Source organism: Lampris incognitus, chromosome 9 (assembly GCF_029633865.1).
Source record: "Lampris incognitus isolate fLamInc1 chromosome 9, fLamInc1.hap2, whole genome shotgun sequence".
In the NCBI taxonomy this organism is placed as follows: domain Eukaryota; kingdom Metazoa; phylum Chordata; class Actinopteri; order Lampriformes; family Lampridae; genus Lampris; species Lampris incognitus.
Window position 1 is genome coordinate 1,057,727 of NC_079219.1, and position 26,577 is coordinate 1,084,303.

Consider the following 26,577-nt stretch of genomic DNA (forward strand, 5'->3'; position numbering starts at 1 on the left):
CACAGATGACGAGAAGACTTGATTATTTGCTACTGGAAAAAGACCGCTAGCATGCTTTAATCCAAAATGCCTCCTAAACTGGAGCCATATCCTCAGTGAAGCTTTAACCGCTGGGTTTGTTATTTGTATGCTACGATTATGTGGTAGTGGAGAGGTGAATATCGGTAAAGGATTGGATAAGAGCTCCATATGAACCCAATCTGTACCCTGTTGATTCTTATGTGTAAATGCCCAATGTAAAAGTTTTACAATGTTCGCAGCCCAGTAGTAACAAATAAAGTTAGGCAAGCCTAATCCCCCCCCCCCCCCGTCTCCTTAGGGACCTCCAAGTATATTTTCTTCATCCTGGGGTTTGAATTGTTCCAGATGAATGATGAAATTAATCCATCTAATTGTTGAAAATTTGTCTTAGGTATGAATATGGGAATCATTTGAAAAAGATAGAGAAATCTGGGTAAGACTGCCATTTTAAGTATATTAATGCGGCCCGCTAATGAAATTGGTAGCGTTGACCACTTTTTAAAATCTTGTTTTGTTCGTTCTGTTAGTGTTTTAAAGTTATGGTTATGTAACCTCCCCATTGTATGGGTGACTTTGATTCCTAAATATGTAAATACATTATGTTCAAGTTTAAATGGAAAGCTAGAGTAGTCTCTATCAGTGTGGTTAATCGGAAAAAACAAGCTCTTTGAATAGTCTATAACCTGACAGGCGACCAAAGTTATCCAGGGTAAGAATACTTTTGGTATGGATTCTGTTGGGTTGGATATATATAACAACAGGTCATCTGCATAAAGTGATACCTTGGGCAATTTACCACCTCGTGAGATACCTTTAATGCCATCCTCTGCCCTAAGAGCTATAGCGAGTGGCTCAGTTGCCAAATTGAACAGGTAAGGAGAGAGGCTGCAGCCCTGTCTGCAGCCCCTATGGAGTGAAAAATAATCAGAAATAATATTATTCGTCCGCACTGCGGCTGTCGGTGAGCAATACAATATTTTAACCCATGCTAGGAATGAGGAACCAAAGCCAAACCTTTCTAGAACAGCGAACAGATATTGCCATTCGATGCGGTCAAATGCCTTCTCAGCATCTAAAGAAATCACTACTTCTGTCTGTTCTACGGAATGTGGTGTGTACAGTACATTAAATAGGCGGCGCATGTTATAGAATGACTGCCTGCCTGGTATAAAACCAGTTTGATCAGGGTTAACAACCGTTTGGACTACAGTTTCAATACGGGTGGCCAAGATTTTTGTAAGGATTTTGTAGTCGCAATTCAACAAGCTTACAGGACGGTAGGAGCCACACAGTAGGGGATCTTTTTCTTTTTTAAGTAACACTGATATGATTGCCTGCATCATAGTTTGGGGCAATTTCTGTTGGTTAAAAATTTCCTGATACAACAGGTTAAGTATTGGTGCCAGCTTGGTAGCAAATTCTTTATATATTTCAATTGTGAAACCATCCGGACCCGGTGCTTTGTTGCTCTGCATGGATTTAATTGCTTGTATCGCTTCCTCTGTTGATATCTCTCTGTCTATCTGTGCTCTGTCTTCAAGGGCAATCTTTGGTGTGGTCAGACCGTCTAAAAAAGTGAAAATATGCGACAAGTCGCTGGGCGGTTTTGAACTATAAAGGGTAATATAAAATTGTTTAAACTGGTTATTGATGGTGTCAGGGTCGGCAGTCTTTACCCCAGCTGCTGTGCAAATTTCAGAAATAGTGTTAGCGGCTGTGGACTGTCTAACCTGATGGGCTAATAGTTTTCCAGCTTTCTCTCCATGCTCATAAAATGTCTGTTTTGATTTAAAGAATAATTGTTCTGTTTGTTTAATAGAGAGAGGGTCGAATTCTGTTTTTAATGATAATTTTTTCTTATAAAGTTCAGGTGTTGGAGAATCAGGATCATCCCAGTTTGGTCCATATACATTTGCTAGTGCCACATGTGTACCATACAGGTTACCCGTCACTATCACATACCTTCCCCTGGGCTCAGAAATAGTCAGTAGTGGAACGAATGGGATACCCTTCCTGATCAAGATGGCCGTGCCCCGCGTTCTGTTCTCATTCCTGGAACAGAACATTTGTCCTATCCAAGCTTTTTTTAGTTTTGTGTGTTCACTTGACCGAAGGTGGGTTTCCTGTAAGAACATGACATCAGCTCTCAAAGATTTTAAATGTACAAAAACCCTACTACGCTTTACTGGATTGTGAATTCCCTTTATATTCCAGCTCAAAAAACGAAGATAACCTGTATTTTGAGCGTCAGACATTTTTTCTAAAAACGAAAAGAGAAACGAAAAGAAAAAGTCCCTGCCTACTAGCTACCAAACAAAAACAGAGCCTTGAGAAACCATGCTGATCTACTAATTCCCTACAGATCGCATCGCCCATTTCTAGTATAACCTGGCAAATAACCATATAGAAACCCTCTAACAAGCCCTAACCAGGGTGAACAGTGGTCTTGTTAAGATTATATTAAATCAAAAAGTATTTACATACTTAAAAACTATATATCAACACCCATATTAAATAAAAAAAGGAAAGTAAATATATCAACACCCATATAACAGCAGTTATAATACAGTTTCTTTGTAGGTAAGATACACTGACCTGGGTGTCGCCCTAGGAGTCTCTGTGTCACCCTAGCAGGCTCTGTGTCGCCCTAGCAGTCTCTGTGTCACCCTAGCAGTCTCTGTGTCCCCCTAGCAGTCTCTGTGTCACCCTAGCAGGCTCTGTGTCGCCCTAGCAGGCTCTGTGTCGCCCTAGCAGTCTCTGTGTCACCCTAGCAGGCTCTGTGTCGCCCTAGCAGTCTCTGTGTCCCCCTAGCAGTCTCTGTGTCCCCCTAGCAGTCTCTGTGTCACCCTAGCAGTCTCTGTGTCACCCTAGCAGTGTCTGTGTCCCCCTAGCAGTCTCTGTGTCCCCCTAGCAGTCTCTCTGTCCCCCTAGCAGTCTCTGTGTCACCCTAGCAGTCTCTGTGTCACCCTAGCAGTCTCTGTGTCACCCTAGCAGTCTCTGTGTCACCCTAGCAGTGTCTGTGTCCCCCTAGCAGTCTCTGTGTCCCCCTAGCAGTCTCTGTGTCACCCTAGCAGTCTCTGTGTCACCCTAGCAGTGTCTGTGTCCCCCTAGCAGTCTCTGTGTCCCCCTAGCAGTGTCTGTGTCCCCCTAGCAGTCTCTCTGTCCCCCTAGCAGGCTCTGTGTTACCCTAGCAGTCTCTGTGTCACCCTAGCAGTCTCTGTGTCACCCTAGCAGGCTCTGTGTCACCCTAGCAGGCTCTGTGTCACCCTAGCAGTCTCTGTGTTACCCTAGCAGTCTCTGTGTCACCCTAGCAGGCTCTGTGTTACCCTAGCAGGCTCTGGCAAGTCACCCTAGCAGTCTCTGTGTCGCCCTAGCAGTCTCTGTGTCGCCCTAGCAGTCTCTGTGTCACCCTAGCAGGCTCTGTGTCACCCTAGCAGGCTCTGTGTCACCCTAGCAGTCTCTGTGTCACCCTAGCAGGCTCTGTGTCACCCTAGCAGTCTCTGTGTCGCCCTAGCAGTGTCTGTGTCGCCCTAGCAGTCTCTGTGTCCCCCTAGCAGTCTCTGTGTCACCCTAGCAGTCTCTGTGTCACCCTAGCAGTGTCTGTGTCGCCCTAGCAGTCTCTGTGTCACCCTAGCAGTCTCTGTGTCACCCTAGCAGGCTCTGTGTCACCCTAGCAGGCTCTGGCAAGTCACCCTAGCAGGCTCTGTGTCCCCCTAGCAGTCTCTGTGTCCCCCTAGCAGGCTCTGTGTCCCCCTAGCAGTCTCTGTGTCACCCTAGCAGTGTCTGTGTCGCCCTAGCAGTCTCTGTGTCACCCTAGCAGGCTCTGTGTCGCCCTAGCTGTGTCTGTGTCGCCCTAGCAGGCTCTGTGTTACCCTAGCAGGCTCTGGCAAGTCACCCTAGCAGGCTCTGTGTCACCCTAGCAGGCTCTGTGTCACCCTAGCAGGCTCTGTGTCCCCCTAGCAGGCTCTGTGTCACCCTAGCAGGCTCTCTGTCCCCCTAGCAGTCTCTGTGTCGCCCTAGCAATCTCTGTGTCACCCTAGCAGTCTCTGTGTCCCCCTAGCAGTCTCTGTGTCCCCCTAGCAGGCTCTGTGTCACCCTAGCAGGCTCTGTGTCACCCTAGCAGTCTCTGTGTCACCCTAGCAGGCTCTGTGTCACCCTAGCAGGCTCTGTGTCACCCTAGCAGGCTCTGTGTCCCCCTAGCAGGCTCTGTGTCACCCTAGCAGGCTCTGTGTCCCCCTAACAGTCTCTGTGTCGCCCTAGCAGTCTCTGTGTCACCCTAGCAGTCTCTGTGTCCCCCGAGCAGTCTCTGTGTTACCCTAGCAGTCTCTGTGTCACCCTAGCAGTCTCTGTGTCCCCCTAGCAGTCTCTGTGTCACCCTAGCAGGCTCTGGCAAGTCACCCTAGCAGGCTCTGTGTCACCCTAGCAGTCTCTGTGTCACCCTAGCAGTCTCTGTGTCACCCTAGCAGTCTCTGTGTCACCCTAGCAGGCTCTGGCAAGTCACCCTAGCAGGCTCTGTGTCACCCTAGCAGTCTCTGTGTCACCCTAGCAGTCTCTGTGTCACCCTAGCAGGCTCTGTGTCACCCTAGCAGTCTCTGTGTCACCCTAGCAGGCTCTGTGTCACCCTAGCAGTCTCTGTGTCACCCTAGCAGGCTCTGTGTCACCCTAGCAGTGTCTGTGTCACCCTAGCAGGCTCTGTGTCACCCTAGCAGGCTCTGTGTCCCCCTAGCAGTCTCTGTGTCACCCTAGCAGTCTCTGTGTTACCCTAGCAGTCTCTGTGTCACCCTAGCAGGCTCTGTGTTACGCTAGCAGGCTCTGGCAAGTCACCCTAGCAGTCTCTGTGTCACCCTAGCAGGCTCTGTGTCACCCTAGCAGGCTCTGTTTCACCCTAGCAGGCTCTGTGTCCCCCTAGCAGGCTCTGTGTCACCCTAGCAGGCTCTGTGTCCCCCTAGCAGTCTCTGTGTCGCCCTAGCAGTCTCTCTGTCACCCTAGCAGTTTCTGTGTCCCCCTAGCAGTCTCTGTGTTACCCTAGCAGTCTCTGTGTCACCCTAGCAGTCTCTGTGTCACCCTAGCAGTCTCTGTGTCCCCCTAGCAGTCTCTGTGTCACCCTAGCAGGCTCTGGCAAGTCACCCTAGCAGGCTCTGTGTCACCCTAGCAGTCTCTGTGTCACCCTAGCAGTCTCTGTGTCACCCTAGCAGGCTCTGGCAAGTCACCCTAGCAGGCTCTGTGTCACCCTAGCAGTCTCTGTGTCACCCTAGCAGGCTCTGTGTCACCCTAGCAGGCTCTGGGAAGTCACCCTAGCAGGCTCTGTGTCACCCTAGCAGTCTCTGTGTCGCCCTAGCAGGCTCTGTGTCACCCTAGCAGTCTCTGTGTCACCCTAGCAGTCTCTGTGTCGCCCTAGCAGTCTCTGTGTCGCCCCAGCAGTCTCTGTGTCACCCCAGCAGGCTCTGTGTCACCCTAGCAGTCTCTGTGTCACCCTAGCAGTCTCTGTGTCACCCTAGCAGTCTCTGTGTCACCCTAGCAGGCTCTGTGTCACCCTAGCAGTCTCTGTGTCGCCCTAGCAGTCTCTGTGTCCCCCTAGCAGTCTGTGTGTCACCCTAGCAGTCTCTGTGTCACCCTAGCAGTGTCTGTGTCGCCCTAGCAGTCTCTGTGTCACCCTAGCAGTCTCTGTGTCACCCTAGCAGGCTCTGTGTCACCCTAGCAGGCTCTGGCAAGTCACCCTAGCAGGCTCTGTGTCACCCTAGCAGTCTCTGTGTCCCCCTAGCAGTCTCTGTGTCCCCCTAGCAGTCTCTGTGTCACCCTAGCAGTGTCTGTGTCGCCCTAGCAGTCTCTGTGTCACCCTAGCAGGCTCTGTGTCCCCCTAGCAGTCTCTGTGTCGCCCTAGCAGTCTCTGTGTCACCCTAGCAGTCTCTGTGTCACCCTAGCAGGCTCTGTGTCGCCCTAGCAGTGTCTGTGTCACCCTAGCAGGCTCTGTGTCACCCTAGCAGGCTCTGTGTCCCCCTAGCAGTCTCTGTGTCACCCTAGCAGTCTCTGTGTTACCCTAGCAGTCTCTGTGTCACCCTAGCAGGCTCTGTGTTACCCTAGCAGGCTCTGGCAAGTCACCCTAGCAGGCTCTGTGTCACCCTAGCAGGCTCTGTGTCCCCCTAGCAGGCTCTGTGTCCCCCTAGCAGGCTCTGTGTCACCCTAGCAGGCTCTGTGTCCCCCTAGCAGTCTCTGTGTCGCCCTAGCAGTCTCTGTGTCACCCTAGCAGTCTCTGTGTCCCCCTAGCAGTCTCTGTGTTACCCTAGCAGTCTCTGTGTCACCCTAGCAGTCTCTGTGTCCCCCTAGCACTCTCTGTGTCACCCTAGCAGGCTCTGGCAAGTCACCCTAGCAGGCTCTGTGTCACCCTAGCAGTCTCTGTGTCACCCTAGCAGTCTCTGTGTCACCCTAGCAGGCTCTGTGTCACCCTAGCAGGCTCTGTGTCGCCCTAGCAGGCTCTGGCAAGTCACCCTAGCAGGCTCTGTGTCGCCCTAGCAGTCTCTGTGTCGCCCTAGCAGTCTCTGTGTCACGCTAGCAGTCTCTGTGTTGCCCTAGCAGGCTCTGTGTCACCCTAGCAGTCTCTGTGTCCCCCTAGCAGTCTCTGTGTCACCCTAGCAGTCTCTGTGTCACCCTAGCAGGCTCTGTGTCCCCCTAGCAGTCTCTGTGTTGCCCTAGCAGGCTCTGTGTCACCCTAGCAGGCTCTGTGTCCCCCTAGCAGTCTCTGTGTCACCCCAGCATTCTCTGTGTCACCCTAGCAGTCTCTGGCAAGTCACCCTAGCAGGCTCTGTGTCCCCCTAGCAGTCTCTGTGTCGCCCTAGCAGGCTCTGTGTCCCCCTAGCAGTCTCTGTGTCACCCCAGCAGTCTCTGTGTCACCCTAGCAGTCTCTGGCAAGTCACCCTAGCAGGCTCTGTGTCGCCCTAGCAGGCTCTGTGTCACCCTAGCAGTCTCTGTGTCACCCTAGCAGTCTCTGTGTCACCCTAGCAGTGTCTGTGTCACCCTAGCAGGCTCTGTGTCACCCTAGCAGTCTCTGTGTCCCCCTAGCAGGCTCTGTGTCACCCTAGCAGGCTCTGTGTCACCCTAGCAGGCTCTGTCCCCCTAGCAGTCTCTTTGTCACCCTAGCAGGCTCTGTGTCCCCCTAGCAGTCTCTGTGTCACCTTAGCAGGCTCTGTGTCACCCTAGCAGTGTCTGTGTCGCCCTAGCAGGCTCTGTGTCGCCCTAGCAGTCTCTGTGTCGCCCTAGCAGGCTCTGTGTCACCCTCGCAGTCTCTGTGTCGCCCTAGCAGTCTCTGTGTCGCCCTAGCAGGCTCTGTGTCGCCCTAGCAGTCTCTGTGTCACCCTAGCAGTCTCTGTGTCCCCCTAGCAGGCTCTGTGTCACCCTAGCAGGCTCTGTGTCACCCTAGCAGTCTCTGTGTCACCCTAGCAGGCTCTGGCAAGTCACCAAAGCACTGTTACGGGTCTCATAATAATTAGCATCCATACACACATATACATGCACACACACGATAATGATAAAACAGAAAAATAGCTTTTTAAATGGGCAGCAGGTATGAAATATTCGTATTAAATGAAAAAGGCAACATTATCTGTGAGTCTCCAATTACAAAAGTTAAAGTAAATAGATAAAGTTAAACTGTAACGTTACCCTGTTGTCTTGGTGTCTTAGCTAGTTACTTCCGCTAGTTGTTGGCACTTAGCAGCTAATACCAGTTAGCCGCCAATACCAGTTAGCCACCAATATACTGGAGTGTATCAACATCTTACTGTACATGGTCCTGAGGCTTTAGATTCTCCCTGATGTTGTTTCTGTTTTCTACTCTGGGGCGGAAGTCACCGCTGTGCAGAGGGGCAGGTCAGGCGCGTATTACATATGCCAGGACGGGGTTTTTACGACCCGACCACATTTGCCTCGTCCAGGGTTACTAGAAAACGAGGGAGTGTCGTAAAGACACGGACGAAGCACCCCAATTTTAGCCCCCATAGATTTGCGTCCATGTGTTAGTCTAGACGTGTATATATTTGTGGAGGTAAACTTGTATTTTAATGCAAATCTATTCAAGAAGGGCAATAAAGAATCAGTACATCTATTTATCTAGTGACTGACTCTTATGTCTGTCCCGTCCATCTGTCTTCACTATATGAATCAATGGTATCTATGTTGTGTTGTTATTTGATGGCGCCCTTACTCACTGTTTTACGGTACATGCGGATGTGACGTCGCCACGTTCTTTTTTTCCCCCGTTGCCACGTTCTCAGTGTGCGACAGTGTGTGTCGTAAGAGTGGGTAGTAGAGAGCCAAGAGACCTGCTGTATTTGCCTGAATAAATATGCCTATAACGTTAAAATATAAAGAGAAAACAGAGTCAAGCTTTGCTTGTCCTCCATACGCAAGAAGAAGATTGCGCAGCCCAGCTCAACACTATCGTATCTATCCCTGACTGCTGTAGCTCCCAGCTGCTGCTGACTCTTGTACGTTACTTCGGATAAAAGTGTCTGCTACTACTACTACTACTGCGACTACTACTACTACTACTTGTACGTTACTTTGGCTAAAAGTGTCTGCTGCTACTACGACTACTACTACTACTGCGACTACTACTTGTACGTTACTTTGGCTAAAAGTGTCTGCTACTACTACTACTACTACTACTACTTGTACGTTACTTTGGCTAAAAGTGTCTGCTACTACTACTACTACTGCGACTACTACTACTACTACTTGTACGTTACTTTGGCTAAAAGTGTCTGCTGCTACTACGACTACTACTACTACTACTGCGACTACTACTTGTACGTTACTTTGGCTAAAAGTGTCTGCTACTACTACTACTACTACTTGTACGTTACTTTGGCTAAAAGTGTCTGCTACTACTACTACTACTTGTACATTACTTTGGCTAAAAGTGTCTGCTACTACTACTACTACTACTTGTACATTACTTTGGCTAAAAGTGTCTGCTACTACTACTACTACTACTACTTGTACGTTACTTTGGCTAAAAGTGTCTGCTACTACTACTACTACTACTACTTGTACGTTACTTTGGCTAAAAGTGTCTGCTACTACTACTACTACTACTACTACTTGTACATTACTTTGGACAAAAGTGTCTGCTACTACTACTACTACTACTTGTACATTACTTTGGATAAAAGTGTCCGCTACTACTACTACTACTACTTGTACGTTACTTTGGATAAAAGTGTCTGCTACTACTACTACTTGTACATTACATTGCATAAAAGTGTCTGCTACTACTACTACTACAACTACTTGTACATTACTTTGTATAAAAGTGTATGCTACTACTACTACTACTACTACTTGTACATTACTTTGGATAAAAGTGTCTGCTACTACTACTACTACTAATACTTGTACATTACTTTGGATAAAAGTGTCTGCTACTACTACTACTACTACTACTTGTACATTACTTTGGATAAAAGTGTCTGCTACTACTACTACTACTACTACTACTTGTACATTACTTTGGATAAAAGTGTCTGCTACTACTACTACTACTACTACTTGTACGTTACTTTGGATAAAAGTGTCTGTTACTACTACTACTGCGACTACTACTACTACTACTTGTACCTTACTTTGGCTAAAAGTGTCTGCTACTACTACTACTACTACTACTAGTACATTACTTTGGATAAAAGTGTCTGCTACTACTACTACTACTACTACTTGTACATTACATTGGACAAAAGTGTCTGCTACTACTACTACTACTACTTGTACATTACTTTGGATAAAAGTGTCTGCTACTACTACTACTTGTACATTACTTTGGACAAAAGTGTCTGCTACTACTACTACTACTACTACTACTACTTGTACATTACGTTGGATAAAGTGTCTGCTACTACTACTACTACTTGTACATTACTTTGGACAAAAGTGTCTGCTACTACTACTACTACTTGTAAATTACTTTGGACAAAAGTGTCTGCTACTACTGCTACTACTACAACTACTTGTACGTTACTTGGCTAAAAGTGTCTGCTACTACTACTACTACTACTACTACTTGTACATTACTTTGGATAAAAGTGTCTGCTACTACTACTACTTGTACATTACTTTGCATAAAAGTGTCTGCTACTACTACTACTACTAATACTACTTGTACATTGGATAAAAGTGTCTGCTACTACTACTACTGCTACTACTACTTGTACATTACTTTGGACAAAAGTGTCTGCTACTACAATTGCTACTACTGCTACTACTGCTACTACTACTATTACTTGTACATTACTTTGGATAAAAGTGCCTGCTACTACTACTAATACTTGTACATTACTTTGGATAAAACAAAGTATGTTACATTGTGCGGAACACATGTAATCACATATCAGGGATTACACGTGGTTCACGTTACATTGTGCGGAACACATGTAATCACATATCAGGGATTACACGTGGTTCACGTTACATTGTGTGGAACACATGTAATCACATATCAGGGATTACACGTGGTTCACGTTACATTGTGTGGAACACATGTAATCACATATCAGGGATTACACGTGGTTCACGTTACATTGTGTGGAACACATGTAATCACATATCAGGGATTACACGTGGTTCACGTTACATTGTGTGGAACACATGTAATCACATATCAGGGATTACACATGGTTCACGTTACATTGTGTGGAACACATGTAATCACATATCAGGGATTACACGTGGTTCACGTTACATTGTGTGGAACACATGTCACATATCAGGGATTACACGTGGTTCACGTTACATTGTGCGGAACACATGTAATCACATATCAGGGATTACACGTGGTTCACGTTACATTGTGTGGAACACATGTAGTCACATATCAGGGATTACACGTGGTTCACGTTACATTGTGCAGAACACATGTAGTCACATATCAGGGATTACACGTGGTTCACGTTACATTGTGCGGAACACATGTAGTCACATATCAGGGATTACACGTGGTTCACGTTACATTGTGCGGAACACATGTAATCACACATCAGGGATTACACGTGGTTCACGTTACATTGTGCGGAACACATGTAATCACATATCAGGGATTACACGTGGTTCACGTTACATTGTGCGGAACACATGTAATCACATATCAGGGATTACACGTGGTTCACGTTACATTGTGCGGAACACATGTAATCACATATCAGGGATTACACATGGTTCACGTTACATTGTGCAGAACACATGTAGTCACATATCAGGGATTACACGTGGTTCACGTTACATTGTGCGGAACACATGTAGTCACATATCAGGGATTACACGTGGTTCACATTACATTGTGCGGAACACATGTAATCACATATCAGGGATTACACATGGTTCACGTTACATTGTGCAGAACACATGTAGTCACATATCAGGGATTACACGTGGTTCACGTTACATTGTGCGGAACACATGTAATCACATATCAGGGATTACACGTGGTTCACGTTACATTGTGCGGAACACATGTAGTCACACATCAGGGATTACACGTGGTTCACGTTACATTGTGCGGAACACATGTAATCACACATCAGGGATTACACGTGGTTCACGTTACATTGTGCAGAACACATGTAATCACATATCAGGGATTACACGTGGTTCACGTTACATTGTGCAGAACACATGTAGTCACATATCAGGGATTACACATGGTTCACGTTACATTGTGCGGAACACATGTAATCACATATCAGGGATTACACATGGTTCACGTTACATTGTGCGGAACACATGTAATCACATATCAGGGATTACACGTTCACGTTACATTGTGCGGAACACATGTAATCACATATCAGGGATTACACGTGGTTCACGTTACATTGTGCAGAAAACATGTAATCACATATCAGGGATTACACGTGGTTCACGTTACATTGTGCGGAACACATGTAAGCACATATCAGGGATTACACGTGGTTCACGTTACATTGTGCGGAACACATGTAATCACATATCAGGGATTACACATGGTTCACGTTACATTGTGCGGAACACATGTAATCACATATCAGGGATTACACGTGGTTCACGTTACATTGTGCGGAACACATGTAATCACATATCAGGGATTACACGTGGTTCACGTTACATTGTGCGGAACACATGTAGTCACATATCAGGGATTACACGTGGTTCACGTTACATTGTGCGGAACACATGTAGTCACATATCAGGGATTACACGTGGTTCACGTTACATTGTGCGGAACACATGTAATCACATATCAGGGATTACACGTGGTTCACGTTACATTGTGCGGAACACATGTAGTCACATATCAGGGATTACACGTGGTTCACGTTACATTGTGCGGAACACATGTAATCACATATCAGGGATTACACGTGGTTCACGTTACATTGTGCGGAACACATGTAATCACATATCAGGGATTACACGTGGTTCATGTTACATTGTGCGGAACACATGTAGTCACATATCAGGGATTACACGTGGTTCACGTTACATTGTGTGGAACACATGTGGTCACATATCAGGGATTACACGTGGTTCACAGTACATTGTGTGGAACACATGTAATCACATATCAGGGATTACACGTGGTTCACGTTACATTGTGCGGAACACATGTAATCACATATCAGGGATTACACGTGGTTCACGTTACATTGTGCGGAACACATGTAGTCACATATCAGGGATTACACATGGTTCACGTTACATTGTGTGGAACACATGTAATCACATATCAGGGATTACACGTGGTTCACGTTACATTGTGCGGAACACATGTAATCACATATCAGGGATTACACATGGTTCACGTTACATTGTGCGGAACACATGTAATCACATATCAGGGATTACACGTGGTTCACGTTACATTGTGCGGAACACATGTAATCACATATCAGGGATTACACGTGGTTCACGTTACATTGTGCGGAACACATGTAATCACATATCAGGGATTACACGTGGTTCACGTTACATTGTGCGGAACACATGTAATCACATATCAGGGATTACACGTGGTTCACGTTACATTGTGCGGAACACATGTAATCACATATCAGGGATTACACGTGGTTCACGTTACATTGTGCAGAACACATGTAATCACATATCAGGGATTACACATGGTTCACGTTACATTGTGCGGAACACATGTAATCACATATCAGGGATTACACGTGGTTCACGTTACATTGTGCAGAACACATGTAGTCACATATCAGGGATTACACATGGTTCACGTTACATTGTGCGGAACCCATGTAATCACATATCAGGGATTACACGTTCACGTTACATTGTGCAGAACACATGTAATCACATATCAGGGATTACACGTGGTTCACGTTACATTGTGCGGAACACATGTAATCACATATCAGGGATTACACGTGGTTCACGTTACATTGTGCGGAACACATGTAGTCACATATCAGGGATTACACATGGTTCACGTTACATTGTGTGGAACACATGTAATCACATATCAGGGATTACACGTGGTTCACGTTACATTGTGCGGAACACATGTAATCACATATCAGGGATTACACGTGGTTCACGTTACATTGTGCGGAACACATGTAATCACATATCAGGGATTACACGTGGTTCACGTTACATTGTGCAGAACACATGTAATCACATATCAGGGATTACACGTGGTTCACGTTACATTGTGCGGAACACATGTAATCACATATCAGGGATTACACGTGGTTCACGTTACATTGTGCGGAACACATGTAATCACATATCAGGGATTACACGTGGTTCACGTTACATTGTGCGGAACACATGTAATCACATATCAGGGATTACACGTGGTTCACGTTACATTGTGCAGAACACATGTAATCACATATCAGGGATTACACGTGGTTCACGTTACATTGTGCGGAACACATGTAATCACATATCAGGGATTACACGTGGTTCACGTTACATTGTGTGGAACACATGTAGTCACATATCAGGGATTACACGTGGTTCACGTTACATTGTGTGGAACACATGTAATCACATATCAGGGATTACACATGGTTCACGTTACATTGTGCAGAACACATGTAATCACATATCAGGGATTACACGTGGTTCACGTTACATTGTGCGGAACACATGTAATCACATATCAGGGATTACACGTGGTTCACGTTACATTGTGCGGAACACATGTAATCACATATCAGGGATTACACGTGGTTCACGTTACATTGTGCAGAACACATGTAGTCACATATCAGGGATTACACATGGTTCACGTTACATTGTGCGGAACACATGTAATCACATATCAGGGATTACACGTGGTTCACGTTACATTGTGCGGAACACATGTAATCACATATCAGGGATTACACATGGTTCACGTTACATTGTGCGGAACACATGTAATCACATATCAGGGATTACACATGGTTCACGTTACATTGTGTGGAACACATGTAATCACATATCAGGGATTACACGTGGTTCACGTTACATTGTGCGGAACACATGTAATCACATATCAGGGATTACACGTGGTTCACGTTACATTGTGCGGAACACATGTAATCACATATCAGGGATTACACGTGGTTCACGTTACATTGTGTGGAACACATGTAATCACATATCAGGGATTACACGTGGTTCACGTTACATTGTGCGGAACACATGTAGTCACATATCAGGGATTACACGTGGTTCACGTTACATTGTGCGGAACACATGTAATCACATATCAGGGATTACACGTGGTTCACGTTACATTGTGCAGAACACATGTAGTCACATATCAGGGATTACACGTGGTTCACGTTACATTGTGTGGAACACATGTAGTCACATATCAGGGATTACACGTGGTTCACGTTACATTGTGCAGAACACATGTAGTCACATATCAGGGATTACACATGGTTCACGTTACATTGTGCGGAACACATGTAATCACATATCAGGGATTACACGTGGTTCACGTTACATTGTGCGGAACACATGTAATCACATATCAGGGATTACACGTGGTTCACGTTACATTGTGCAGAACACATGTAATCACATATCAGGGATTACACGTGGTTCACGTTACATTGTGCGGAACACATGTAATCACATATCAGGGATTACACGTGGTTCACGTTACATTGTGCGGAACACATGTAATCACATATCAGGGATTACATGTGGTTCACGTTACATTGTGTGGAACACGTGTAATCACATATCAGGGATTACACGTGGTTCACGTTACATTGTGCGGAACACATGTAATCACATATCAGGGATTACACGTGGTTCACGTTACATTGTGCAGAACACATGTAATCACATATCAGGGATTACATGTGGTTCACGTTACATTGTGCGGAACACATGTAATCACATATCAGGGATTACACGTGGTTCACGTTACATTGTGCGGAACACGTGTAGTCACATGGGAGTTTTTTTCTTTAAAGGATCTACTGTTAAACGTGTCCCCTTGCTTCGACTGCATAAAGTTATCGTTCATGTTTATGAGTCAAGTCAGTTTCATTTGTGTAGCCCAATATCACAGATGACAAATGAGTGGACTATTTACTTGTGCTACAGGCCTGTAGGTCAGCGCACACAGAATAAGAAGAGTGGCTTGCTTACGCCTGGTCACAAGACCAACATGGAACTGGACAAGGCCCATTTTTGCGACCTACTTTATACTGCTGGACGAAGGCCTGCTTGGAACACACGTGAAGTTGTAGACCAGGACCCTGCATGGTTTGATCTGCTGAATTAGTATGTTAAAAACTTAAATGAGCAGTTTTCCTCCGACAGTCAAATGTAAAATGCCGCTGTCCTCTCACAGGCCGGAAAATCCCTGTGCTGCAAAACCATCCTGGCAGTCAGACTGGTTTGTCAGCCACCGGGCTGGACACAAACACACCACAGAAGGAGTGCAGTCGAGGAGAAATTCTGAATGTACCATTTAGCACATACTGGCTTATAGCTGCCCCAGCAGAGGGCATCAGATAAACCGATGTTGGAAAGTTTCCCAAGGGGAATATCTTACCAGACCACAAGTTCACAGACACATCTTGCTTCTGAAAAACAACAGTAATGCAAACTATCCCACCCCAGAAGTCATGAAGATGATTAAGACGAATGAACTGAAAATTGACCCCCCCCCCCGCACAAAAAAAAAAGTTCTCCCAGTTTTTATGTACCATCCGGGTGGAAAAGAGAAGAAAGATGTGATACTTCGCTGCCTGACAAAGTGATTTCTAGGGTGGTTTTATTGGTTTAATAAAATAGTGACATGTCATTAAATTCGCTCTCCAGTGTTAACACTGAGCTATGATCTGCACATACATCTTTGTGGAACAAAATTAAAAAAAAGCTTTATGGAAGAATTACAACCCATCAGTTAGTCAAAAATCAAGGAAAGGATACCTTTTTAAACACGGAAAGAGAAGAAATACTTCATAATCATGTCTCTGGATACAGCTGTTGGTGAACATGTACAAAGGTGGCAAGAAGTAAAAACAACCTGAGATATTTTGATTGTGGCTGAATGCAAAATACCAAACATATTCATGGCCTTCATGACAGGTTAATGCTCTGGACTATTTACAGCAGAGTCATACGTAAATCAATACGGTCGTCACTCCACACTAAACATTCATGGCCTTCTTCCAGGTTATTGCAGCGTCAGTCTCATTCACAGTAATAAAAGCATATCCCTTCAACACAATAGAGCTTTTAGAAAAGAACAAACAGGCTTCCCTGTACTCAGCGTGCCGTTCTGAAGCTGTGAGTCTCTTCGTTTACTACCGAGTCCTCAGCCGTGTGTGAAACTAGTGCATTATAGTCACCTTCCTCCATTTTGTTTGAGTGTCCAAAATCTACCTGTAAAATTTATTCAGTAATTACAACCCTCTGAAATTCCCACAATGCAACTGAAAATGTACTCCAACACTCTACTCCAGTACTCTACTTTACACTAAAAATACTATCATGCAATGTTTCACCATTTCTCTGCTCTGCTCATGCACACTTTGTCACTATCAAATACCACGTGACGGGACCAGAAAAAGCTGCAAAACGACGAGTCAGTAGTGTCTGAAATCTCCATTTGTTACTTCCTACTATGGAGTGTTTCATATGTAGGGAATAGTAAATGAGCGAATGAGGCAACGGTTCCAGGCATGGCTCTTGTTTTCCTTTAATTCTTCAGTTTTCCTCCATGGAAGCAAGTTCCCTGCATTCCAGAGCTATGTGTATTGCTTAAACATTGTATAAAGCACTCAGCGCAGTCTAAGACAGGATCGACAAGACCACTAAGGGTCACTGATAATCACATTTCATTAAAGCGATTTTCTCTCACTCCAGTTTTAGTCTCAAACCTAAGCTCCATTTCTCCTGTCCCTTCAGGGTCTTTGTCCTGGATTTCCTGGCTGGGAACTACCTGGATTATCTTGCAACGTTTGGTTAACAGGGTGCAAGGGCCTATCATGAGCAATGATGTTGGGCATGACCACAAAGGCTAGAATCCCCACCAGCATGAGTGCCACAGTGATGGTGATGATGGACGCCACCACAGCATAGTAGCACCTGTCAGAGCTGAACAACTGCCGCAGGCGACCTCTGACCCTACTAGGAGGCCTGCCCACATCCACCACGGTGGCTTGGACCATGCCGTGCTCCACGGTGCCCAGGTGAAGATCCCCGCCGGCCATGGTCTGGTCAATAGACTTCTTCTTGGGCAGAGTGAGAGTGTTGGTTTTTGTCGGGCTGCTGGAATGGGTGTTCTTCAGGACTAGCTTACCCTTGTTGCGTTTGAAGCGGATGGACAGTGCCCTCTGCATCTCTGGAGGGAGTTTACGGAAGATGTCCTGGTTGTTGCCAAGCTGGGGCAGGTCCCGGCCATGGGGGATTTCGGTCAGCTCCCGACACACAGGGCAGGTCAGGGTCTTGACCTCAGCAGAGGAAACATTGATGCGTGCCAGGCACTCCAGGCAAAAGGTGTGTCCACAGGAGAGCAGCTTGGGAGTTTTGAAGATGTTGTCATAAGAGCAGAAGCAGACAACACATTCAGTGTCCTCCACTTCATCCTCGGGAGGCTTGGACTTCTTTTTCTCATCCTCTCCCTCCTTCCTGTCTCGTCTGCGAGTCTCCTCACTCCTCCCACGCTGCCTCCGTTCTCCTGGGCCCCTCTCCCTCCTCCTCCCTCGGTCCCTCCCAACCCTTTCGGAGTCGGTGCTTCGAGATCTCCTCGGTTTGACAGACTTCACCTTCTTCCCTCGGTCTTGGTTGCCGGTGTTCTCCTTGTGATCCAACTTGGGTTTGCAGTTGGGGGCCTGTTTGACACTGTTGTTATCAGCCTGGCTCACCTCTCTTCTTTGCCTCTCCCCATCATCACCCATGTTGGTGGGATAATGTCAAAATATCGAGTTCTCTAAATGGCTGGAGTCAAGATGAAAGCCGCCGCCCGCTTCAGTTTCTCCAGAAGAGCTGCAGAAAAAGAAATCTGACGTAAACTGACTGGGATATCTAGACAACAATAACAGATCAAAAACCAATAGAAGAATTCTGATGGTTTCCAATAGAGGAAACCATCAAAACAATCAGGTTTTATTGGGTTTTTGGATACTGATGTAATGGTTTTAATGGTTTCCATCAGAAACCATTAACCTGATCCTAAAGATTTCCTATAGACCACAACATACTCTGATGGTTTCCAATAGGCATACAGACCATTACAATTCTCATTAGAACCACAAAAACTATCAGAAAATGTAAAGATTTTTGATGTTTTTTTTTTCTTTCGGCGGAGAGAAACTTTGCAGACTATTGTGATGCAGCATCAAGCCCATATCTGTTGGGACATATCTTGCTCCATTGTACTCTGATGCTATCTGTTGACTTGAATTTTCCATTTACTTTACAAGCATGCCGTTATTGTTTTTTTTTGTCTTGATAATGGGTTTGCTGTGTTTACTTAATAGGCTTTGCCTGTACAGGAGTCATCAGCAAATGTCTAAAGTGAGCTCTGCCCACAGGGGTGGATGCGAGACATAAAAAAACAAAAAACAAAAAAACCCGTCATTAACAAGCCTTTTTTATGGTCCCTTATTCAGGGATCCTGAAAACGTGAAGGGAAGTCTCCGGCTGCGGACACCGTTTCATTGTTTTGAAATGTCATAGCAAACATTCCATCACACTGGTCCACCTTCCACACTTACTCAGCCATTACCCTCAACACCTTCCACACTTAGCCATTACCCTCAACACCTTCCACGCTTAGTCATTACCCTCAACACATTCCACGCTTACTCAGTCATTACCCTCAACACCTTCCACACTTACTCAGCCATTACCCTCAACACCTTCCACACTTAGCCATTACCCTCAACACCTTCCACGCTTACTCAGTCATTACCCTCAACACCTTAAACACTTACTCAGTCATTACCCTCAACACCTTAGACACTTACTCAGTCATTACCCTCAACACCTTCCACACTTCCTCCGTCATTATCCTCAACACCTTACACACTTACTCAGTCATTATCCTCAACACCTTCCATACTTACTCAGTCATTACCCTCAACACCTTCCACACTTACTCAGTCATTATCCTCGACACCTTCCGCACGTACCCAGTCATTACAATCAACACCCTAGACACATACTTCGTCATTACCCTCAACACCTTCCACACTTACTCAGTCATTACCCTCAACACCTTCCACAATTCCTCAGTCATTATCCTCAACACCTTACACACTTACTCAGTCATTATCCTCAACACCTTACATACTTACGCAGTCATTATCCTCAACACCTTCCACATGTACCCAGTCATTACAATCAACACCCTAGACACGTACTTAGTCATTAACCTCAACACCTTCCATACTTACTCAGTTATTATCCTCAACACCTTACACACTTACCCTCAACACCTACCACACGTACTTAGTCATTACCCTCAACACCTTAGACACTTACTCAGTCATTACCCTCAACACCTCCCATACTTACTCAGTCATTATCCTCAACACCTTCCACACTTACTCAGTCATTACCCTCAACACCTTCCACACTTACTGAGTCATTACCCTCGACACCTACCACACGTACTCCGTCATTACCCTCAACACCTTACACACTTACTCAGTCATTAACCCTCAACACCTTCCACACGTACTCAGTCATTACCCTCAACACCTACCACACGTACTTAGTCATTACCCTCAACACCTTACACACTCAATCGTTACCCTCAACACCTTCCACACTTACTCAGTCATTACCCTCAACACCTTACACACTTACTCAGTCATCACCTTACACACTTACTCAGTCATTATCCTCAACACATTCCATACTTACTCAGTTATTACCCTCAACACCTTCCACACTTACTCAGTCATTATCCTCAACACCTTCCACACTTACTCAGTCATTATCCTCAACACCTTACACACTTACTCAGTCATTACCCTCAACACCTACCACACGTACTTAGTCATTGCCCTCAACACCTTACTCACTCAATCATTACCCTCAACACCTTAGACACTTACTCAGTCATTACCCTCAACACCTTACACACTTACTCAGTCATTATCCTCGACACCTTCCATACTTACTCAGTTATTACCCTCAACACCTTCCACACTTACTCAGTCATTATCCTCAACACCTTCCACACTTACTCAGTCATTACCCTCAACACCTTCCACACTTACTGAGTCATTACTCTCAACACCAACCACACGTACTCCGTCATTACCCTCAACACCTTACACACTTACTCAGTCATTAACCCTCAACACCTTCCACACGTACTCAGTCATTACCCTCAACAACTACCACACGTACTTAGTCATTACCCTCAACACCTTACACACTCAATCATTACCCTCAACACCTTAGACACTTACTCAGTCATTACCCTCAACACCTTCCATGCTTACTAAGTCATTACCCTCAACACCTTCCACACTTACTCAGTCATTACCCTCAACACCTTCCACACTTCCTGAGGCATTACCCTCAACACCTACCACACGTACTCCGTTATTACCCTCAACACCTTCCACACTCAATCATTACCCTCAACACCTTACACACTTACTCAGTCTTTACCCTCAACACCTTCCACACTCAATCATTACCCTCAACACCTTACACACTTACTCAGTCATTACCCTCAACACCTTCCACACGTACTCAGTCATTACCTTCAACACCTTAGACATTTACTCAGTCATTACCCTCAATACCATACACACTTACTCCGTCACTGACCTCAACACCTAACACACTTACGCAGTCATTACCCTCAACACCTTACACACTCAATCATTACCCTCAACATCGTACACACTTACTCAGTCATTACCCTCAACACCTTGCACACGTGCTTAGTCATTACACTCCATATCTTACACATTTACTCAGTCATTACTCTCAACACCTTCCACATTTACTCAGTCATTACCCTCAACACCTTACACACTTACTCAGTCATTACCCTCAACACCTTACACACTCAATCATTACCCTCAACACCTTAGACACTTACTCAGTCATTACCCTCAACACCTACCACACGTACTCCGTCATTACCCTCAACACCTTACACACTTACTCAGTCATTAACCCTCAACACCTTCCACACGTACTCAGTCATTACCCTCAACACCTACCACACGTACTTAGTCATTACCCTCAACACCTTACACACTCAATCATTACCCTCAACACCTTAGACACTTACTCAGTCATTACCCTCAACACCTTCCATGCTTACTAAGTCATTACCCTCAACACCTTCCATACGTACTCAGTCATTACCCTCAACACCTTCCATACTTACTGAGTCATTACCCACAACACCTTACACACTTACTCAGTCATCACCTTACACACTTACTCAGTCATTATCCTCAACACCTTCCATACTTACTCAGTTATTACCCTCAACACCTTCCACACTTACTCAGTGATTATCCTCAACACCTTACACACTTATTCAGTCATTACCCTCAACACCTACCACACGTACTTAGTCATTGCCCTCAACACCTTACACACTCAATCGTTACCCTCAACACCTTAGACACTTACTCAGTCATTACTCTCAACACCTTCCACACGTACTCAGTCATTACCCTCAACACCTTACACACTCAATCATTACCCTCAACACCTTACACACTTACTGAGTCACTACCCTCAACACCTTCCATACTTACTGAGTCATTACCCCACAACACCTACCACACGTACTCCGTCATTACCCTCAACACCTTACACACTTACTCAGTCATTAACCCTCAACACCTTCCACACGTACTCAGTCATTACCCTCAACACCTACCACACGTACTTAGTCATTACCCTCAACACCTTACACACTCAATCATTACCCTCAACACCTTACACACTTACTCAGTCACTACCCTCAACACCTTCCACACTTGCTCAGGCATTACCCTCAACACCTTACACACGTAATTAGTAATACCCTCAACAAGTTACACACTTACTCAGTCATTACCCTCAACACCATACACACTTAGTCATTACCCTCAACATCTTACACACTTACTCAGTCATTACCCTCAACACCATACACAATTACTCCGTCACTGACCTCAACACCTAACACACTTACGCAGTCATTACCCTCAACATCTTACACACTTACTCAGTCATTACCCTCAACACCCTGCACACGTGCTTAGTCATTACACTCCATATCTTACACATTTACTCAGTCATTACTCTCAACACCTTCCACATTTACTCAGTCATTACCCTCAACACCTTACACACTTACTCAGTCATTACCCTCAACACCTTCCACACTCAATCATTACCCTCAACACCTTCCACACGTACTCAGTCATTACCCTCAACACCTTCCACACGTACTCAGTCATTACCTTCAACACCTTACACATTTACTCAGTCATTACCCTCAACACCATACACACTTACTCCGTCACTGACCTCAACACCTAACACACTTACGCAGTCATTACCCTCAACACCTTACACACTCAATCATTACCCTCAACATCGTACACACTTACTCAGTCATTACCCTCAACACCATACACACTTACTCCGTCACTGACCTCAACACCTTACATACTTACGCAGTCATTATCCTCAACACCTTCCACATGTACCCAGTCATTACAATCAACACCCTAGACACGTACTTAGTCATTAACCTCAACACCTTCCATACTTACTCAGTTATTATCCTCAACACCTTACACACTTACCCTCAACACCTACCACACGTACTTAGTCATTACCCTCAACACCTTAGACACTTACTCAGTCATTACCCTCAACACCTCCCATACTTACTCAGTCATTATCCTCAACACCTTCCACACTTACTCAGTCATTACCCTCAACACCTTCCACACTTACTGAGTCATTACCCTCGACACCTACCACACGTACTCCGTCATTACCCTCAACACCTTACACACTTACTCAGTCATTAACCCTCAACACCTTCCACACGTACTCAGTCATTACCCTCAACACCTACCACACGTACTTAGTCATTACCCTCAACACGTTACACACTCAATCGTTACCCTCAACACCTTCCACACTTACTCAGTCATTACCCTCAACACCTTACACACTTACTCAGTCATCACCTTACACACTTACTCAGTCATTATCCTCAACACATTCCATACTTACTCAGTTATTACCCTCAACACCTTCCACACTTACTCAGTCATTATCCTCAACACCTTACACACTTACTCAGTCATTACCCTCAACACATTCCATACTTACTCAGTTATTACCCTCAACACCTTCCACACTTACTCAGTCATTATCCTCAACACCTTACACACTTACTCAGTCATTACCCTCAACACCTACCACACGTACTTAGTCATTGCCCTCAACACCTTACACACTCAATCGTTACCCTCAACACCTTAGACACTTACTCAGTCATTACTCTCAACACCTTCCACACGTACTCAGTCATTACCCTCAACACCTTACACACTTACTAAGTCATTACCCTCAACACCTTCCATACGTACTCAGTCATTACCCTCAACACCTTCCATACTTACTGAGTCATTACCCCACAACACCTACCACACGTACTCCGTCATTACCCTCAACACCTTACACACTTACTCAGTCATTAACCCTCAACACCTTCCACACGTACTCAGTCATTACCCTCAACACCTACCACACGTACTTAGTCATTACCCTCAACACCTTACACACTCAATCATTACCCTCAACACCTTACACACTTACTCAGTCACTACCCTCAACACCTTCCACACTTGCTCAGGCATTACCCTCAACACCTTACACACGTAATTAGTAATACCCTCAACAAGTTACACACTTACTCAGTCATTACCCTCAACACCATACACACTTAGTCATTACCCTCAACATCTTACACACTTACTCAGTCATTACCCTCAACACCATACACAATTACTCCGTCACTGACCTCAACACCTAACACACTTACGCAGTCATTACCCTCAACATCTTACACACTTACTCAGTCATTACCCTCAACACCCTGCACACGTGCTTAGTCATTACACTCCATATCTTACACATTTACTCAGTCATTACTCTCAACACCTTCCACATTTACTCAGTCATTACCCTCAACACCTTACACACTTACTCAGTCATTACCCTCAACACCTTCCACACTCAATCATTACCCTCAACACCTTCCACACGTACTCAGTCATTACCCTCAACACCTTCCACACGTACTCAGTCATTACCTTCAACACCTTACACATTTACTCAGTCATTACCCTCAACACCATACACACTTACTCCGTCACTGACCTCAACACCTAACACACTTACGCAGTCATTACCCTCAACACCTTACACACTCAATCATTACCCTCAACATCGTACACACTTACTCAGTCATTACCCTCAACACCTTGCACACGTGCTTAGTCATTACACTCCATATCTTACACATTTACTCAGTCATTACTCTCAACACCTTCCACATTTACTCAGTCATTACCCTCAACACCTTACACACTTACTCAGTCATTACCCTCAACACCTTCCACACTCAATCATTACCCTCAACACCTTACACACTTACTCAGTCATTACCCTCAACACCTTCCACACGTACTCAGTCATTACCCTCAACACCTTCCACACTTACTCGGTCATTACCCTCAACACCTTACACACTTAGTCATTACCCTCAACATCTTACACACTTACTCAGTCATTACCCTCAACAAGCTACACACTTACTCAGTCATTACCCTCGACACCATACACACTTACCCAGTCATTTCCCTCAACACTTTACACACTTAGTCATTACCCTCAACACCTTCCACACCTACGCAGTTATTACCCTCAACACCATACACACTTACTCAGTCATTACCCTCAACACCATACACACTTACTCAGTCATTACCCTCGACACCATACACACTTACCCAGTCATTTCCCTCAACACCTTACACACTTAGTCATTACCCTCAACACCTTCCACACTTACGCAGTTATTACCCTCAACACCATACACACTTACTCAGTTATTACCCTCAACACCATACACACTTACTCAGTCATTACCCTCGACACCATACACACTTACTCAGTCATTACCCTCAACACCTTAACTTCACCCAACTGGTATTTTAACGCAGCTGGATTTTTTTTTGCATTTGATCTATTATAACATTTCCAACGAATTTAGCACAGTCAGTATAAAATATATTACCAAAAATTATAGTCAGTATCAGTCAGTTATTTCTGATTTGCATAAAAATCGGTTACTTACATCCAACAATTAACAAAAAAGGAAATGTGATCCATGAGACACACACTGACCTGCTTTAGAAGACAAAGGAGATCACTCTTTTATAAATACTCCAGTTTGTACAATGTCCCCATAGTATTCAGTCGCTGACCATCTCCATTCGCACATAAATCAGACGAAGAGATTTGCTGCTGCACATTGTATTGTGGAACAGTTTGGCTGTCTCTCTCCGCTTTGCCTGTATTAACTGTGACACAGCACTGCCTCCGCTGAATGGCTCTCCTCCTCCTCCTCCTCCTCCAGTCGCTCACTGCTTCCCGCCCTCCTCCTCTGCCTTTTCTCGTCTGACCTGTTGGACCAGTCCAAAAGGCCTTTGCTTCAGTGCACGCGCACACTCTATGCATGTGTGTGTGTGTGTGTGTGTACTATGCAGACAAACTGAGTATATCTGAAGTGTTTTATACCAAGTACTGTGTGTATTCATTCAGGAATACGGCTGAATCATGTTGACCTCGGGGGCCACAGTTACTTGTTCTTTTCCTCAGCCTCGTGGCACTGAATCTGCTGTCGGATGCACGACAACATGAGCGATGCAGACACATGCGTGCGTTACCTTGCTGCTGCTGCTGCTGCTGCTGCTGTCCCACTGTGTGACACTCCACAGTGGCTTAGTGGGACATTCCTGTCTTTCTGCAGCGAAGACAAACAGTACAGAAGAG

The 26,577-nt window shown here is 45.3% G+C and overlaps 1 protein-coding gene across 1 annotated transcript; it reads right to left on the minus strand.

The window, feature by feature from the left end:
• Nucleotides 1-16,293: 16,293 nt before the first annotated feature.
• On the minus strand, nucleotides 16,294-26,078 carry rnf183 (ring finger protein 183). Its single transcript, XM_056286752.1, has 2 exons — nucleotides 25,930-26,078; nucleotides 16,294-18,513 (listed from the first exon to the last, which is right to left on the minus strand). Exon 2 carries the CDS (start codon nucleotides 18,423-18,425, stop codon nucleotides 17,430-17,432), a length of 996 nt encoding a protein of 331 aa, XP_056142727.1. The 5' UTR covers nucleotides 18,426-18,513; nucleotides 25,930-26,078; the 3' UTR covers nucleotides 16,294-17,429.
• Nucleotides 26,079-26,577: the final 499 nt, after the last annotated feature.

Coding starts and splice junctions, on each gene's coding strand:
- rnf183 (XM_056286752.1), bottom strand. CDS start 18,425: ATGGGTGATGATGGGGAGAGGCAAAGAAGAGAGGTGAGCCAGGCTGAT.